Source organism: Sarcophilus harrisii, chromosome 4 (genome assembly GCF_902635505.1).
Source record: "Sarcophilus harrisii chromosome 4, mSarHar1.11, whole genome shotgun sequence".
Lineage (NCBI taxonomy): Eukaryota > Metazoa > Chordata > Mammalia > Dasyuromorphia > Dasyuridae > Sarcophilus > Sarcophilus harrisii.
Window position 1 is genome coordinate 287823215 of NC_045429.1, and position 12568 is coordinate 287835782.

Genomic DNA, 12568 nt, shown 5'->3' on the forward strand with positions numbered 1-12568 from the left:
TCAATTGCCATGAATTAAATTATCATCTCTAAGTAGATGATTTTCATTTGAAAACTTAACCAATTCTAACTACTCTGCTGAGACCTTCATTCTCATATCTCTAACTGCCTATTGGATATCTTGAATTTTATACATCTCCCTATTATCTAAGCATTTTCCCTAGTGGTGCCCCAAAACTGGAACTCTCCATCCTTACTTCTGCCTCCTGACTTTAACTCCCTCCTTTTAAGTCCCAGTAAAAATTTCACCTTTACCTTTCCAATCCCACTTAATTCTAAAAAAGCTTTCCTTCTCTTTATCTTGTTGATAGCTTATTTGTACTTAATTCTCCCCATGCTATCTTCCTCATTAGACTGTCAAAAACCCCAGAAGCAAATACAAAGTGCTTTTTGGTATATAAAGCCCTTTACTATCTAACCCCTCCTATGTTCCCAGTCATCTTATATCTTACTCCCTAACTACTCCATCCGGTGACATTGGCTTTCTGGCTGTCCCACAAACAAGACACTTCATCTCAAGGTCCTAGGCATTCTCTCTGGCTCTCTCACTCCTAAAATAAGCTTTCTCCTTCTCGGCAACTCCTGACTCCCCTGGCTTCCTTTAAATCCCAACTAAAGTCCCACCTTCTACCAGACGCCTTCCCTCTTTTTTATTTCCTTTTTTTTTCTGACTAGAGCTTGCTTTGAATATATATTTTTTGCACGTTGGGTTTCTTCTCTCTAGTAAGCTCCTTCAGGGCAGAAAATATCTTTTCCCTTTCTTCCTATCTCCAGTACTTATCCTAGCATTGCGGTAACGCTATCCAAGCAGGCCGCTAAATAAATGTTTGTTGACTGGCTGACGCAGCAAATTGGTGCAGGCTTTTGCCTCCGCGAGGTGCACGGAGCCTTTTTAAAAGTGTCCCGGAGGTCCACGTCGCTGCTTTAACGGAAAGAGAACGTAATGAGTCTTATTCAGTGATTGGTGGAGAGGCTCCTATTTTGCCAGACGCTAACGTTGCCGGGAAGAGCGCCGGTGGCGCGCGCTGACAATGCCCGCCCAGATTTGTAGAAACTACCTAGCCCGAGTTCCCCCAAGGCAGAAGAGAAATGAGGAGAAGGAACGAGCCACCAATGAGAGCTCCAGGACCGGATTACCCGGAGAAGGGGCAAGGCCAAGAAAAAGTGACACGATTCGTTTTCTCCCTCAGACCAATCGGAAAGCACGAAGGTCATGAAGTTGGGGGCGGGGCCCGGGCGAAGCTAGATGAGCTGCCATATCCCGCGGCTTCCTTATAATCGGACCAGTGAGAAAGGCGGAGTAGAGAGGCCGTCCAATCAGAGCCTGGGGAGGGGGAGGGGAAGGCGTTTGAGGTGCGGCGACGCCTGCGCGAGCTAGCTTTAGTTGCGGGATCGTGGGTGAGGAGAGTGCCCGGTAGGTGAGAAGCTGGCGGTGCTGGTGTCTGAGGAGAGCCAGCCGAAGAGGGGCAAGGGGTGGGGGAAAGCGACGATGATGGCTGCGAAGAAGGGCTCGGGCCCTGGCGGCGGCGGCGACGGGAAAGCGGAAGCGGAGGCAGCTTCGGAAGTGTGGTGTCGCCGGGTGCGGGAGTTGGGTGGCAGCAGCCAGGCCGGAAACCGCCACTGTTTCGAGTGTGCCCAACGTGGGGTCACTTACGTGGATATCACCGTGGGCAGCTTTGTCTGCACCTCCTGCTCTGGTCTCCTGTGAGTCTTTCAGTTTCGGAGGGGCTGCAGGCCTGTCTGCTGGGAGATCCGGGAGGGAGGGGGCTTTTGGAGGAAGAAGAGACCGTCGTGGGGGATTCTAGGGGCGGAGATGAGGAGCTTTGGGGTGAATAAGAGAAGGCAAGGAGTCCCATTTCAAGGGGTGGGAGACTATCAGGATTGGGTTGTCGAATACTCGATTTTGGAACAATTGTGAACTATTAATGAAAGTTGCCGGAATTGTGAATTGGTCCGATCATTCTGGAAAGCAATTGGGAATTATGCTAAGAAAGTGACTAAATTGCCTATACCCTTTGATCAGAAATTACGCCCTTAAGCGTATTAAATGACTACATAAACTTTAATTATTTTGACCCCAAGGAGTTCAAAGAGTAAAAAGAAAGACCCTGACTATTTAAAAATGCTTATAGCAATGCTTTTTATTATGCGTAATAGCAAAGACCTGGATCCGGAATAGCTGCCTATCTATTGGGAATAGCTAAAATAGTTGTCATAATAATGAAAGAGTACAGCTGTAAAAAATATGATAAAGAAGCATGGGAAGACTTACATGAATTGAGAGAAGCATGGGAAGATTAAATGAACTGATGCAAAGTGAAGAAAACAAAACCAGCAAAACGTACAATGTCTACGACTGTAAGTGAAAAGAGCAACAAAAACAAAACATAGGAATTGAAAGCTGTGAAATAATAAACAAGCTTGGCCTCAACGAAGAGATAAGAAAGCACCTCCATGCCTTCTTTGCTGAAGTGAGGGACTATGGGTTTGGAGCACTGCATAAAACTGTCAGACTGAAAAAAAAAGTTGGTTAGTTTTTAACAAACTGTTTTCCCCCTTTTTTCTATTAAGGGAATGCTCTGTAGGAGGGGGAAGAGAGAACGTACGTATACATATGTAAACAAAATATACCAATACACATATATATATATATATATATATATATATATATATATATATTTTTTTTTTTTTAAATAGGGTAATGATCGTTTTCCTTGAGTAGTGGAGGGAAAAACTATCCTCTTAGAGAAAAGAGAAATGGGATAAAAAGGGAAGAAGGGAAATGTAGTAGAAGGAGCCCTGTAATAAAATGAAACACAGGGACATGAGGTAGAACTGAGGGAAGGGGTTGTTCTGAAAGTGTGGAATCCAAGATTAGAAAGGAAGAAAAGTCAGAAAACAATGAAATGCTCGTTGACAAATAGAATATTCAGCAAGGAGCAAAAGGAATCTTCCAATTCTAAGGGAAGGTTCTCTTCCTTACTGTATAAAAACACTAGCTTTCCTTTTTCTGGGTTATGTTCTTCCCTGGACACAGGTTTAGAAACCTGTTTTAGATATGTTTGTTCATATAAGTTAACACCTAAATGGGCAGGAATAATGTAAAACAGAAAGTACTATTAAGGGAATTTTCCTAAACCTACCCATCCAATCTGAAGTAATTTAAATTCCCCTTTAATTCTCTGAAGGGAAAGTAAAAGATGTGGAAGTTTAGGTACGCTAACCCAAACTAATTTCTACCTCTCATGTCATCAGTAGACATTGAACCAACAAACAGGTCCATCCCAACTTTTGATGAGTTTATATTAAAGTGCTTAGGTGATACTTGTTCTTTAAGGACATAGCCTGTCTAATTTGAATCCACAGTGATAGTTCTGTAAGCTTGGATATATTGAAGTGCTTTTCTTGAGAGTTAAGACAAAAACATGACTTAAGTTAGGTTGCTGGATTTTAATTTCAAGTCTTAAGTTTGCATGAGCTGGACAGTGATTTACTATGATTATTACCTATTATGTTTTATTTTTTAAAATATAAGGCTTTATTTTTCTTTTTCTTGTCCTCAAGAAACTGAAGAGGACATTCTTAATTCTTCCCACGTTTCCATGCTGGGGAGAAATGAGATGAGACCTTTATCAACTGTTCCACTATTGAATCACTGTTTATTCTTTGAAAAAAAATTTTTTTTTGTTTATAGGAAATCAGATTTACAAAACAGGTTTTCCAAGAGTAGATTTTTTTCCCCCTTGGAATATTATTTCCTTTTTATCAAACTTGCCCTCTTACATACTGAATAGGTATATTGTGAGAATGAACTAAATCTTTCACCCCTAATTAAGCAGTCTGTTGTGATTCATACAATATTATAGAACTATGGGTGTTTTGTCAGTAGGGATAGGAACAGGATAGAGTACTGAATCTGTACTCTATCAATCAGGAACACTGACTTATTCCTTATACAAAACACTCCCTTCTTCTGATTTAATACATTTTTACATGTCTGCAACTATCTCCTTCCTCATCTCTTTCTAACTTCTCCCTTGAACTCAGTTCATGATCCATGGAAAATTTTTTTTCCAACTGTGGTTGGAAAGGTTGAGGTTGAGATGGCAGTATAATGTAGGGAAGGAGAGAGAATAAACATTTTTATATTGTGCCTCTTATGAAAAAGGCAAAAACCCTTTCCCAGTCTTCCTGAATCCTAGTGTTTTCCCTCTGAGACTGCTTCCACTTTATCTCGTGTATATAGCTTGTTTATACAAAGTTGTCTCCCCCACTGGAATGTGAATTTCTTGAGAGCCAGGACAGTTTATGCCTTAAAACTTTGATTCCCAAAATTTAGTTCGACACTTAGTAGGTGCTTAATAAACAATAATTGATTGACTGAAAATGAAGTTTAGAGATTGATTAGAGAACAAAAGTAGGAAGACAGGAAATTGTGGCTGTAGGACTTGGGATAGGACAAAAAGGGAAGGAATGACAAAATTGATTGGTTAGTTGTGCAAGGGGTCCTCTAAAGAAAGCATAAGGAAAGCTGTAAGTTGACTTGTTGCCATAGTTGAACTGTAATTTCCCTTTACAAAAAAGTTATGGTAAATAAGAACTGGCTTTGGCATTACTATCAGGGTTTTTGTTCTGATAAATCCTATAAAAATAGTATTTCTAGATCCTGCTCTGTGACCACATCAGATGCCATAAAAATAAACAATTTAACACTTATGGATAAGAATTAAGTGTTTGCCTTGAATGAATAGTCCTCAAATGAGGTAGAGGAGGAGAGATAATTTGGGATACTCTTTTTAAAAAATTACTTTTGTAAGAAGTTCACTTTTCACATGAAGAATCAAATTTTGTCTCTACTGATGGCCACTGTTAGCCTCCTTTAGGACTTGTTTTCATCATGCTTCCAGTTGGATAAATGGGAATGGTGTTGTGCAGAATGTGGTGGGACCTGACTTGTTTAATATTGACAACAATTATAACTGCCTATACAACACTAAACCTTGCTTCTAGGAGCTTAGTTTCAAGGAAACAGTGGAATTTTTGCATCTGGTTTTGGTTTTAAAGAAGATAGAGGAAACTATTTTAAATCTATGTCTAAAAATGATAGATTTTTTTTTTTGGGGGGGGGGGGTTTAATTGTTGGAAAAGAAACTTAATGATTGTTTCCAGAAAGAATCAATTGACCACAGATACTAAGAATAAAGTCACACTCTTGCTTCACAAAGGAAACAACCTGGATCAAGGTAAAGGTGAACTGGAGTGACCTTGAGACTGGGGTAAGGATAAATCTGAAATGGGGGAAAAACTGAGGAAGAGGCTGTGGAGCTAAATTTTACCCTAGAATAGAAATAATTGACAGCTTTTTAAAGGAAGTGTACCAAGTTTTAGTTGTATATGGTTGGGAGAAAGGTGACTTGCTGAACAGATGTTGATTGAGAGTTGTGCCTATTCATATTTACTGAGAGGACTCTGAGTGACAGCATTCATGTCAATTAAAATCAGCTTACATATTTTTTGACTTTTGTCAACTTTTGGAACTAGGTTCTTATTCAGGGAAGGTAGGTATTAAAAATGGAAAATGAGCAGGGCGGGAGGGAAGAAGGGATTGGGAGGATGTCCAAGAATAATAAAAACATTTAAAGATATTTGACTGAGTCACTAAGTACAACACTGTTCAGGGAAGGGATGTTTGGTTTTACTTTAAAAAGCCATTGTGCCTGAATTTTAAAAATTTGTTGGTCCTTTTCAAGAATACATATTGCCTAGTCGTTAAAAAAAAAAAACCTGAAAGGTGTGGTTGGATTGCAAACATGGTAAAGTTTACTTTCTGATTGATGGATCCCAAAACAATTTCCCTAGAGCTTTGAGGAGGGAGTTGTAAAAGTATATCTGGATTTTTGAAAATTTCCTTTGAATACCTGTTTTGTTTTCCTGGTGGGAAATGTCACCCCTTCCCCCCCTTCTATTGTGGTTTTCATAAGGTTGAGATTGCAATGTAAAGTAGAGGGGGAGGAGGAGAGAAGCACTATGCTTAACACTAAAAAGATCTTCTAAAGATCTTTTTTTTTTTTTTAAATCCTCACAATAACAAAAATAGTTGGAGGTAGTTACCATCACCTCCATTTTACGGTTGAGGAAACTTGAGGCAAATAGAAGTTAAGTAAATTGCTAGGTGTCACATAACTAATAAGTATCTCTGTCAAATTTGAATTCAGGTCTGACTGACTCCAGATCCAGCAACCTGTCCACTGTGCTTTTTTTAGTGTAGTAGCCAGAAAGAAAGGCAAATGGGGTTGACTTTCTAAATTTATAAGAATGTTGACACAGTTGTCAGTCTTGAGTCTGACCTCCTTTTTAATTCTTTTTCTCTCTAGCCCCACTCTGCAAACCTAATTTCTGTGTTCTAGATGTAGATTCCATTTTTGTACCCCTAATATTTTGGAAAAGTTATTTTTCTTGCTGTGCCATTGTAGATTGAATCTGCCCCTGAGGCTTGGAGTGAGGCAAGGAGTGCTCCATGTTTGTAAATGTAAGGTATTTGGGTGGTAATGGGTTAGTGAGTTATCTTAACAGAATAATAGAAAAGTGGAGTTAAAACATAATCCAGTGGGCTGACTTCCTTTTTTTCTCTTGTTCTGGTTGCATCTCCTGTAGTGGGAGGATGGACTTATGGTAACCTTTCCTGAGAAGGATAGCTTTGGGTTTTCTTCAACTCCTCGATTTCCTTAATTCTGCTAATCTAAGGACTTGTGAATGGAGCAAAGGAAAAATGTGCTTTTGTCTGCTTCAGGGCAATGGTACCCTCCCTACCCTTATAATTTACTAATTCTTAGAAATGTAATATTGGATAAAGACTTTGATTCAAATCTCATCTCTAACATCAAATCTGCCCAACATAAGGCTAAAGTACTGTGGTTTTATTGCAGGAAAGGTATAAACAATTAATAATTCAGTATTTTCCATGCATCTGAGCATGTTTGAAGGGAACTTTGTGGTTCCATTTGGTCCCATTCCTCTCATAGCACATTATCCTAATTTTCTGTGTGATTTTTGTTTTTTTGTTAGATTAGTCAGTATAAATTCGTTTTTTAAAAGCAATTAGAAGTAACCCTGCAAAGGGTTTTGCAGAAATTGAAGCTCTACAAATGAACATTACATAAGTCTTTCAGTGTATTGATCAGTTATCTTCCCCTCTTTTTCCCTCTCCCTCCCCTTTTTTTGGTCTTTAAAAGTACTATTTGTCATATGGGATGGATCTCTGGGAGTCAGGAAGGCTACATGGGGATATTATGATGATGTAATAAGACAAAGATCAATAAGAATTTGATTCGAAAAGACATGACTACAGAAAAAAGGTATAGGATTTTGAGTTTATAGACAAGTTTTAGAAAAGGGGATGCATATCACCTCTACTCTTGCCTCTGAAGCTAGAAAAAGAAAGAAAAGACTAAATTAGCTTAAAAAAATTTTTTTTTCAAAAGAATAAGTAGCATTGAATCAGAACCAGGGTAGAAACTGGATTATTCCTATAGAATTATTTGGAAGCAACATGTTGCTATACCATTTAAGAGAGTCATGATGGATAAAACCAAGATGCAGAATCAGACTCTGCATGTTGGTTACAAAAGTTTGGTTTCTTTTTTCTTTTTTGTCCAAATTGGGAATGTAGGGCTGGAAGGTTAGGGAGAAGGTGGCAAAAAAGGAAAGAAAAGCCATTGTAACAGTTTAAAAGCACAGGAGGCCAGAAAAAATCATGTGCAAGCCTGGAAGTTTTTTAAAAAGTAAAAAGTACAATGTTAAAAAGTATAACATTAAAGGTACATGTTATACAGAAAGCCAAAAACATAAGTGCTGGCCTAGTTTAGCTGCAGTCCTGTCAACATATTCCTTTCCAAGTCTGAGATTGATTCTAAAGTGAGTCTCCTTTTTTCCCAGAAGCAATCAGGGTGTGTTTCTTTGGCTACAAGTGTCCAAGGACAAAGGGTATTAATGCTACAAATCTGGTTCAACTGAAAGAAAAGGATTGTGTAAATCTGAAGGGCACCTTTCATAGCCTTTTAGAACTGGTGCAAATGTATTTATATAATAGACTAAATAAGAGACCATCAAATATAGTATGCCGTCTGCTGGATGCTTCAAGTGCAATTTAGTATTTTATCTAAGTATCTAAGGTAGGTAGAATGTAGTTGAGCTGAAACCAGTATTAAGCATCTACAAGATGCCAGGCACTATGCTGAGAATTTATAGATATCTAATTTGGATCAAACTAACCCTGAGCGGTAGGTGCTATTTTTATCACTATTTTATAGTTGAAGAGAGGTTAAGTGACTTGCCCAGGGTCATACAATTAACACAAGTGTTAGAGATGGCATTTGAATTCAGATATTCTTGGCTTCAGTCCAGTGCTGAGTATCAACTGTTGCCATTTAGGCTGATCTTGATTTCTGACAATTACTGTCATCTTTGATTAATTTGTCCCAGTGCTCAAGTGATGGAACATCATATTTAGAAAGGATTTTAACAAGACTTCAGAGTTGTTAAATATGAGAAAGTTTTCAATGTTGATTGATTTTTCAATACAAAACCAAAATTAGTGATTGGAAGTTAGAGTTATACAAGTTTTGGTGCTATAAGGAAGATTCACCTAGTAATTAGGGCTCTCTAACTATGAGATGAACTGCCTTGGTAATAAGGAATTCATTGCTGCGGGTGGTAGATTAAATAAAAACTAAGGTTCTTATAGTGGTATGAGGGTTTTGTTGATCCTGGTTGTCTCTATTCCTCTATAGCTCCTTGTCAGAAAAAAATAATTTGAGTTGTGATAACTGAGACATCAAGGACCCATAGATCATAGATAATAGAGCTAAAAGGAATTTCAGAAACCACCTTGTTCAGCCCCCTTCCCTCCCAAAATGAGGTTAATTGACTTGTCCCCTAGTCATTAAGAGGCAGGATTTGACCCCAGATCCTCTGATTCTAACACTTAACAATTTCCCTCAGATGATCTCTACTTTTTGTTAAAGAATTAACAGATTAAACTGATTTTGCTTAGTGTGAAATCATGGATTGACATCCACCCTTTTGGATGACAGAATCATAGAATTTAGATTTGAAAAGGATCTTTTTGGCCATCCAGTCTAACACATAAAACATATATGTTATGCACTGTATTGGGTGTGGCAGATACAAAGACAAAAATGGAACTATATTTGCTCTCCAGGAACTTAGATTCTATCGGAAAAAAACAAAACAAAACTTGTAGACATGTAAGTATATATTTTTAGTGGGAAAGCAATAGCAAGTGGGGGAATCAAGAAGAGCAATGGCACTTGAGAGACAACTGATCAGTTCCAGCTTTTGATTGAAGACCTCCAAAGAGGTACATTCCATCTCCTCTAGCAAATACTTTGGGACAGCTCTAGTTGTCAGGAAGTTTTCTCTGACATCAAGCCTAAATGTGGAAACACTTTGCAACTCCCACCTGGTTCCCAATTCTGATCTCTGGGATTATATAGAACAAGTCTCAACTCTCTTCCAATCTTGATACTTGAATATGGTTATCATTTCCTTTTTTTTCCCACCCCCCAAGCTCTTCTCTAGATTAAATATTTGCGGTGTCTTCTATAACAGACTCAAGAGCATATATTATTGTAATTGCCTTCCTTTGAGCACAATTCCACTTATCAATGTCTACATTGATAAGAACTGGAATACAGTCCTCTAGAAGTGGTTGACCAAAACAAAGTCTTTTGACACTATTATCCTCATTCATAAAAGCTGTGGCTTCCTTAATGGAATATAATAGCAATTTAGCTTTTTGAATGCCATATCACACACTGACTCATATTAAGCTTGAAGTCCATTAGAACTCGTATCTTTTTCAGGCAAAATGCTTTCCCCCCATTCTATATTTGTGAGGCTGGCTGTTTTAACCTAAATTTAAGAATTTACAATTATTTCCATTGAATTTGCCTTTCAAAATAGATTTTGGTTATTTTTATTTGTTTGCTGTTGATGTTTGCTTTTATATATATCCTAGTTCTCCCCCTCCCCACCATAGGCCTCATCTTTTCTGAAGCTGTATATAATAACAAAGAATTTTGTTAAGAGAGGAATACGATGCAGAAATCTGTCATTAGATTCAATGCTCCTTACCTCTCCACCTTTGTGAAAGAGAAGTTATTTTCTCATCTCTCTTTGAGGCTTAGCTTAGAATTATACAGATCTCTATTCAATTTAGTTTTCAGTCACTTTAGCACAGGGAGGATAGTGTTGGCTTTGGAGCCAGGAAAACCTGGGTTCAAGTCCCAACTTCTGATAATGCTGATATGATCCTGGACAAGTCATTTAATCTGTGAAGTGTTCTAGACAACTCTTTTAAGACAATAAATGCCCGCTCTTACTAACTCTTGAAGGATTCAACTCCTTCCAAGTTTTGATTTTATTGTCATCTAATCTTTTCCTCAAAAATAGTATAATATGCTTCGTTTTGCTAAAATCTAGTTTCTAATATACTAGTCAGTTGACACTTAACTCTTAACAAAGGAAATTGTTAGTTTTGCCTGAGTTGTTCTTGATGAAGCCTATATTGAATCTTTGTAATCCTTTGCTTGGTATTCACTGTTTACTTTAGAATTTTGGCAGAAATTGAAGTCAAGTTGAGTGACCTCTGGTTCACAGATTCTTTTCACTTTTTCTGAAAATTGGGTCATGTGCTCTTTAGTTCTGGGGAGCTCTTTTCCCTGAATCTGTTATCTACCCAACCAATTTAATTCGATAAACATTTATCTAGTGCCTCCTATGAACAAGTAAGTGTCTGGAATTGCAAAGATGAAAAATAACAAAAGTCCCTGTCCTCCTGAAGATTAGTTTACTTGGGTGGATAAAACTGTAAATAATATAATATAATATAGAGTACGAGAAGGACAAAGGAGAGATCTGTGCAAAATATACAAGGAAAATGTGAGGAGGAAATGAATACTTAGAGAGGATTGTCAAGAAGTTCAGTCCTGGAGGGAGAGGTATACTGGGGAGAGAGGGGAGAAGGGAGGTATACCCAGAAATGTGTAACTCAAAACTTTCAAGAGAAAGATCTTTAAACATACCCAGGAAAGGGATCAGTCAACAGAGAAAATTGCTTCCCCAATAAGGAAGAGAAGCTGATATTCTTCACTTTCACAATATTTGATCTGCCAAAGAAGGGAGGAAAGGGAGCTCCTGACCCTAAGCTGGGGGGGGAAGAAAAGATTTAACAAGGAAAAAATGAAAGTGCATTTGAGAAATGACCTGTGGCAATTCCTAGAGGTGGAGAACAAGTTTGTCTAACTAAGCCATCTTGAGATTCAGATTTTTCTAACTTGACCTTATTTTTAGAGCTGAATAGTGTATCTGTATCATTTTCTCTGCATTCCCTGACAGTATGAACCTGTTTAATGGACACCAAAGACAAATTAATCTTTGCCAAAGTGCCCTAGGAATATCTTGTTTGATCAAACTCATTTAAACTAACGTACTTGGGACTGTATTTACTTTGTCATCTTTTCCTTCACTGTCACTCCCTCCCAATACCCCACTCCAAAACCTCAGTATGCTGGCCTATGGGTTCATGATTCTTTTAATATTTTTTGTTGGATTTTCCCTTAAGCAAGAAAATACATTTACTTACTCTGCCAATTCTTTTAACAGTCATGAATTGTCCCTATCAGAACTCCTTTTGTGATGTGTTTATTAATTCTAAGAAACTAGAAAACCCAAAATAAATGCCTTCTCATTTTCTCTTCCTCCCTCCCTCCTTCTACCCCTTTTCCTCCTCCCACCCCTACATGGCAAATTAGAATCATATTCTATATAGGCTATCGCTGCCTATAATGGTGCTATGCTAATTGGTTGAACTTGGTTTATGAAGGCTCATTATAAACTCAGCCTCAGTTTTAATATGCTTGTGATATCTTTCACCTACACACAAAGTTTCATGTACAATAAACGATCAGCTGCTAAATGAAAGGTAAAAGGGAAGAATTTTGGGGGGAAAGGATAAAGTCATAAAAGTAGCTTAAACCATAAGGTTGAGAAATCATTTCTGCTGAGTTGTGGAGTATTTTTGTTGAACTTTAATTTGGTCACAAGGAAAAATCATGACAAGAATAACAATAAGTGGTATATGTCAGCTTTAAGATTCACAGCTAAGTTAGTGAAGTAGATTTTTACCAGTTTTGTTTGTTCTTTCAAGTGTCAGAGGCAGGATTTGAACCCAGATTCATCCTGGGCCCTAAGTCTAGTATTCTTTCTACTCTTGAGGGGCCAAGACCTGGTGAAAAGATAAAGCAAGGGAGAAAAACCTGTGGCATTTTATAGGAATAGCTAAAATGTCCTGAGAAGATGGAAACTAGAGCATTCCTGATCTAGGGACATTCAGCATATCTGGGGCAGAACAAATATTGTTAAAGTAAAGAATACTAGTTTCTCTATTCCTTATATACTCTTGGGTAAGTAATTTTCTCTGCTGACCACTCCTTTTCTTGGAGATGTTTAAAGATCTTTCTCTTGGAAGTCTTGTTACACATTTCTGG

At 38.0% G+C, this 12568-nt stretch overlaps 1 protein-coding gene across 8 annotated transcripts in view; it reads left to right on the forward strand.

Moving 5' to 3' along the window:
• Positions 1 to 1364: 1364 nt before the first annotated feature.
• The window catches only part of AGFG2 (ArfGAP with FG repeats 2), a 50631-nt gene continuing 39427 nt past the window's right edge, over positions 1365 to 12568 (forward strand). For 5 of the 8 annotated variants that reach the window (XR_004233733.1, XM_031965305.1, XM_031965306.1 and 2 more), the window contains exon 1: positions 1365 to 1703. Coding sequence is in view for 6 of the 8 variants with exons in the window: in XM_031965305.1 (XP_031821165.1) it covers positions 1489 to 1703 (215 nt within the window). In the remaining 2 variants the exon portion in view is untranslated. Of the gene's footprint in view, positions 1704 to 1732; positions 2529 to 12568 lie in introns of those variants that run through there. The other 3 variants (XM_031965309.1, XM_031965308.1, XM_031965311.1) reach the window with 2 other exon arrangements.